The following is a 7047-nucleotide window of genomic DNA, read 5'->3' as shown; positions in this document are numbered from 1 at the left end:
GGAATTGCTCTAGGCATGCCTGAAAGATATTTGCACAGCTTTGGTGGTTTTTTTTTTTTTTAGTGGAAGGTTGTCTTCACTAAAGTGTGACCTATTGAAGTTGAGTGGCTACAACTTCAAGACCATGCCTTATCTTTGAGATTTTCTCTTCATTTGTATGGTCTTGGTTGAAACAGGTCACAAGCAAGACAGGAAGTAGGAAGTACATCTTAGTTACCGTAATTGCTCCAGACAAGAACCTTCCTCCTAAAGTATAGAGTCATGTGAATGGTTGTATCAAGCTGCAGCAGACAGGTCCTAATGAAAAATTAAGCACTGTGTGCATTACTGTGAGTTGACAAGCAAAAGGTGTTTATGAACCTTTACCAGATATATATCTGGAGCAGTAAGCTACAATACTGATGTTCAACATCAAATTTTCACAGCTGTTTTGAAATCAAATGAGGTTTCCCACTTTTCTGCAGACTTAGAAGTTCTCCAGCTAACATTCCATCCAACAGTCAGAGCAGAGCATGGTATATCTCCATACATTTTGTTGGTCCATCACTTTAGCTAACAAGCAACATGAGGCAGTATTGGGTGAGAAAAAGACATGGGTAGCATATTATATAGGATGGAATGCATGTATTTGCATAAACTGTTACTGTATTCATACTATCCCTGCAACTAGCCCAAGTACAAATGCTATACAAAGTTAGGGAATGCATTGCTCCAGAACATCTGAACCCAGGGCTTGTGTGAAGCTCTTTGTTGTTTTACCCCACTGACACCAAATGCAAGCAAGGCATCCACGTGCAAGTCCTACTGAACTCGGCCTTAATTGTGAATTCTATTTAAGAATATTTGCTTTAAATCCATGCATGATAAAGTAAACCACAATGTTTAATTATAAGTCACACTTAATGCCACATTAGTTAGAATTTTATGAACAAAATTACATGTATGTAGAATTTTATTACATAACAATTCTATCTCACACAAAGGAATGGGTAATACTTGACCTTAACAAAAGTTTACATTTTTATTTCAGCTTGCTTCAGAACTCTGGTTTAAAAACAGAGGCGTTCAGGTTTTTTTGGTTTTGTATTTTTTGAAAGCAGTGCTTTAAGGTCAATTTCTGCAGTGCGGCTTTCTCAATACAGAAATAAGCATGTCACATGTGAAATCTCCCCCACAAAGATACATATATAGCATGTAAATAACCTTTTACCTTACGTTGCCTGTAACTTAATTGGATTCAGGCAATTTAGTGTTGACATGCCTGAGGAAGGTGTCAGGTGATTTTTTTTACTGTCACAAATCAGCTTTTGATTCGGTCAAATGAAGCAAAATCTCAAAATGCCCTTTTCAAGATGGAACTAAAGCGCAACTTTCATAGGCAATGGGCAATTGGACATGTCCTCTCTGCACACCAGAAAAGCTTCAGAAGTTAAATCCCACTGGTTGCAGTGGAACTAGTAAGTGTGCATAGGATTGCAAACTTAAGGCTAGAATTCTGTACTCTTATTTCATACACACCTGGGAGCTTGCTGCATTCAACTCTGGGACTTAATTTTAAGCAGACATGTATAAGATTCTACTGTTAATGGTGTTATTTGATTGAGACAGCCCCTCCCAAATAAATGTCAAGACAATACTCTACAAATCACAAAGAGGGATTTTGCATTTAGAATACCAGAGAAAGAAAACAATGCCAAAACTGCAGTAAAAGGAAAGTGAACAAAATTTGACTTTTATGTAAAATGTATTTTCTCAATTTATAGCTTGCCTTTCTTTCATTATGAAACCCAAGGGAGGGCACACATGACTCGTAAGTAGTCCACCATTCAGGACAGACCCAAACCTACTAAGCTTTAGCAAGGTATAGTTCCATGTTGTCTCATACCATACCCTGTGAGAAACTTTTGAAAATGCTCAATAAAACTTTTCATGAGTACTTCCACTGGATCACAAACACCACTGAAGATCATTTTAAAATTTTATTTTAAAATCTTTTAAAATTTTGGTGAGGTAGGCTTGCTAAATAAGGTGAGTCTAAACTTCAAACAATGTGTGTTAAAATACGGTATATTTAACTGTAATGAAGTAAGGTGATTGTAGAACTATCCTGATAAATTGTGTTGGAGACTAACATGAAGATTACATTGGTGCAGACAGACAGCTCAAGCATTAAAATGGGATTCTGACACTTGTGATACCATACAAGAAGACTGTGTATTATGGTCACAGTAGACTGCTTTTGCCACTGAGAACCTTACATTTATTTTACTAGGGCCTGTATAGGACAAGTTCAAAAAGCACAATGGGGCTTACTCCCAGGTGAGGTGTTAGGATTGCAGGTTTAATTAAGCACACAGAACACTATGCACAGTGTTAACTTTGCTTTCCTCCAAAATAAACCTTGGGAAGGTTTGTTTCTGAAAAATAGAAAAATCACAATAAACTATGGACTGAATATTGTTGGCATTCATTACATTTTTAGAGCACTGGATGAAGTATAACTGCATCATAAAAGTGGCATTAAGGAGCCATGCACTACAAGGTGAAGAGTAAATCTATTATCTCAACATAAAAAAACAATTCTGAGGTGGTCATGGCACAAACTCATTATAATTTATGAACTCAAAGAACATTGCTGTAATCAGAATTGTTTTTATAGAAGAAACCCTTAAAACATTAAAATGTGTTTTACAGCTATTCTTAAGAGACTGGCTGGCTGATCTTCATAGCCACCAATTACAGTGCAAGAGCTTACAAAGTAAAAGCCACTGAGATTTCAAAACACAATCATTACCATAGTTAAATTGTTGAGGAAGACTCAAATTAACTTTTATTTCCTGTTAAAACAATTGTAGTGTTTTTGGATTGCTTCAAAACTCAGTCTCAATGATTTTATATTAAATATAAATAGAATCTGCAAGAAATGTTTCCAGATTTATTCATTGGCGAAAGAGAAAACCCTCCATGCAGAGTGCCAATATTGCAGTTCTTCAAGATGTCTTTGTGGATCTGCCATGACTATGCAGTTTTCATGTTCTGTTCTACAAATTAATAATGGCAGCAGGGAATACTAGAACCTGGCATTGGCAGTCAAAGAGCAGTGGACTTTCCCCCTTAAAAACACACTTACTATATAACTTCATTATCTATTATTAAATGTTTACTTCACCCAAGCCCATCCTGGTAAAAAGCAAAAAAGTGCACTTAAAAGTGCACAGGTATGAGTTCTAAAAATGTTTAAACGGCAGTAGATTTGGCTCAATTTGCAAGACAGGAGGGTATGAAATACTGGCATTTGACATTAATAGCATTTTGATAGTTATGATTCATATACATATCTCACTCCACTGGCTTGTGGTTCTTGACTGGCAAGGAGGGCACATTTCCAAACAAGGTGTTTCTGGTCCATTAATCTGGGAATATTAGATGCCATCTAATGTTTTGATTCTGCCATAAGTTTGGCCTCAGATTTGGCCTCCAGATTATTTTTAAAGCACAGTTGTTCCAATATAAAACACTGTACTTTTACTAAGTTGACAACAAAGTTGATGAAAAAAGCACATTCATAATATAGTACACTAATTTCTTCATCCTGTAAGGAGGTATTCACAGTCAGTTTCCATCTCTATGCCTTTACCTCTAACAAAACAAGTTGTGTTCCATTTTACTTTAAAAGAAGTGTGATGCCCTAGCAGAAAACAGAATGGCAACAAATTTGCCTGAAAAGTTGAGTGACATGTAGTGCTTGAAGGAATATTTCTGTAAGAATGGGTAGAAACTTCCAACGTAAATCAAAGTCCGCAAACCCACGTTGTCCACATTTTCTTCCATAAATGAACCTGAATTGTTCAGCAGAAGCAAGATTTAAAAAACAGTTTAACTTATCAGAACCAATAATGTAACAGTATCTACTGGTGGCAGTGTCTCCTCACTGGGGCATATAACCACCCTGCTTAACAGTCTGTGGTAAGTAACACTTTGGGACCTCATCCTCTGTCACTGCATTTGTTCTCAATGTTTCAAACTCTGCAGCTAGTCCTTCAGGGCTTGGGTGGAAAGCACCTGCTAAGGCAACATCATGTTCATCTGGGCCAGAGCTACACATTTGCAAAGTCTGAAGTCCAGCAGCATCTTCCTCATTTATTGGAGAAATCTGTTTTACCCCATCCAAATGAGGCTCATCCATGACTGTATCATCATTATTACAATTCTGTTTGAAATAGCGATGTCTTGGTGTTGAGTTGTCGCTTCCCAGCACGGGCGGATCTTCGGGCCTCTCCTCCGAGTCTAGTAGTGGTTGCGTTGACTCAGACCTTGAAAAGACTTGGACTGAAGGTATCTGGTCCCGGTAGCCATTGGGTACAACAGTTGAATACTGCACAGTGCTAGAAGTATTTTGAGCAGGTTCGCCTTCATCGCTGTCAGAAACGCTTTGTCGAGGAGAAGACATGCAGGATGACCCCCCTATACCACTGCTGTGCCCTTCTGAGGCATTTTTCTCCTTTCTAAGCAAGTAAAAAGGCTTAGGATCCTGTTCAGAAAATGACTTCTTGTCAATTTCAACCACACTGACATCAGTAAAGCTGCCTTCTGGATACATCTGATCTTTGGAATGATGAAAATGCTAAGGAAAAAGCCACAGATTTAATTAATACTACCTTTAAATGATGCAACTTGATTAACTATGTTCAGGATCTATATTATGCTGTCGTTAGCATGCACTCATAATTCCTTCTAGGACTTACAGTTACTTGAAAAGCAAGTTAGTGCAGCTCCAATTCAGTCTTTTGGCTTTAACCCCCTCTCACCTAAATACTGAATTATTGAAAGTTCACCGCAGAACTACTGCCGTATTTGCATTATTCCCCAAACATGGTTCAAAAAGTTTCTGTATATAAAATTGGATTCTCTCCAGGATACAAAAATTAATTATTTCTACTTAAAGGATTAAAAATATTATGTTCCTTCCATATTTTCTATCATGTAAGGATTTTTTTTATTGACAAACTTATCACTTATTGTATACAGTCAATATATTTGTCTGACATTTTGGTTTACTGATACAAAAATGCAACAATAATTCCCTCCTCCACAACTTTTCAAATGAGAAGTGCTGGAGCTTGCATCTAACTGAGTATTCATTTTTATTATTTATCTTTCAATTTCAATACATGAGAGTTTGTTGTAGCAATCTCCATGTTCCCTAAAGGAGTAGGCAGATTTCAAGCCTGCAGGATCTTTGTTTTTTCTCAGACCCCACAGATCCACCAGCTGGAGCCAAGCACAGTGGATTAGAAAGAGGGGCAGAGGTGTTCTTAGAATTGAAGACGAGAGCACCTCTGAGTGCCTCTCAGCCATGGGAATTTGTTTTCATTACCAGAAATGAGCTCTCTATTCCAAATTCCCCCCCCCCCCCGGCCCGGTTTATTTCAGCAGTGTTATTCAAAGGAAAAAGTTGCTTTCTGATCTCCAGCTGTTTGCAGCAACATCAGTAATCTACTAAAAACCATCCAAAGATCTACCTGAAATTCGTTATCTTTCTTCTGTTCACCTCTGCCCTAAAGGCATTCATATTTATTACTTCAACGGTGCAAGAGTGCACCTGGCGGTGAACATTCGTTCTGGGCCTAATATCTGAAATGCCCTTTTCCTTAAGTGTCAAGTTATTATTCCCTTTCTTTCTGTACTTGTAGCAGAGGTCAAGTGCCAAGAAGCCACACTCCACTCAGATTTTCCCTCGCAATGCAACACTTTCAGCTATTAATTTCTGGAGCAATTTGTAACATCTCTACACTGTTCTGAAGACTCAGTTTTGGTTTCTGTTAATGCAAATCCTTTTTTAAACACAAAGTCACAGTTACTGTTGGACTATGAAGAATTTTTGTGGCAGGGATACTCATATCCCAAGAATACATGCTATTAATTTTCACAATAAAATATTTTATTTCTAGCCTGTTTTCCCTTTCCCACCCATTACTATCCTTTTGCTTATGACAGTTGCATCCTACTGCCACATTAGTGGTTTAACCAAGGAAAGGCAGCATACAAATAAACAATGATGAGGAGGACAAAGTACTTCAGAATAGTCTATTTTTGTTTTTACCTTTGATGGCGTTTGTGGTGACCACTGGGCAATAACACTCTTAGAAGGATCAGGCACGTTAGGCCAGATGTGCTTCTTGATGCTGGCAAAGGATCAAGAGACAAGTCATTGCACTGCAATTGCAAGAGCCTACTGATAAACTTACACCAATGTTAAGCTCCAACTTTCAGATTCTTAATGTTATGATTTTTGATCTCTGTATATAGGTGAAGAGGTATTCTGTGGTCTTGGCCACACCTTGTGAATAGGGGAAAAGATTATGCAGACGGAAGATGTTTCAAGTATTCTAGGTCTGATGCTATTTCTGGAAAACCACTGCCAGCCTCTTTCCCCTTCACAGTGAGGGCAGCTCTGACTGAGAAAAGGAAGCCAGGAGAGACTTGCACTGGGCCAGGTTGGAATGTTTTCCTTACTTAGCATCACTATGGCTGTAAAAGGAAGGGGCAATAAGGCCCAGAAACTACAAAAGTCAGCTTTCTTTCTAAACAAATGCATACAATCCATGACACAACCAAGAAGGTTCTGTTCCACACTCCAGCCAGATGCACTGCTCCATGTGCTATCTCCATAGGAGGCGTGGCTGGCTAGAATATGGAATGGCCTTTGCTGCTGCAGCACCCTAGCTGTGGAACATTCGCTTAAAATGAGATAATTGTACTCCCCCACTCCAACAATGTTTAGGCAGGTGGGTTAAAACTAAAGGTTTCTGACTTGCTTTAATTCCAACCAGGTTGTGAATCTGCTCATCAGCTGTTTTAATGCTATGAACTGTCTTGGGGGTACTTTCAAGAGCTGAAAGGTAATATGTAAATTATTACACACATACCAACTAAAATAGGAGTAGTGTTATAAATCCTTTTTGTAGGATTACAAAAAGCAGGGGTGGGGAATTCCGTCAGGCCCAGGGCCTGAATGTAAACATGGGACCCACCCCAAGCTATACT

General features: G+C 38.4%; 1 protein-coding gene across 3 annotated transcripts in view; it reads right to left on the bottom strand.

The window, feature by feature from the left end:
• Positions 1 to 15: 15 nt before the first annotated feature.
• IL6ST (interleukin 6 cytokine family signal transducer) overlaps positions 16 to 7047 on the bottom strand; it is a 35907-nt gene continuing 28875 nt past the window's right edge. For all 3 annotated transcript variants that reach the window (XM_060280290.1, XM_060280291.1, XM_060280292.1), the window contains exons 15-16: positions 6104 to 6185; positions 16 to 4624 (exon numbers count right to left, since the gene is read on the bottom strand). In XM_060280290.1, the coding sequence (XP_060136273.1) occupies positions 3929 to 4624; positions 6104 to 6185 (778 nt within the window). In that variant the 3' untranslated portion in view covers positions 16 to 3928. The remainder of the gene's footprint in view (positions 4625 to 6103; positions 6186 to 7047) is intronic.

Source organism: Zootoca vivipara, chromosome 11 (genome assembly GCF_963506605.1).
Source record: "Zootoca vivipara chromosome 11, rZooViv1.1, whole genome shotgun sequence".
Taxonomy (NCBI): Eukaryota; Metazoa; Chordata; class Lepidosauria; order Squamata; family Lacertidae; genus Zootoca; species Zootoca vivipara.
Note: the sequence above shows the minus strand (reverse complement) of the source record. Positions and strands in the feature narration are given on the sequence as shown.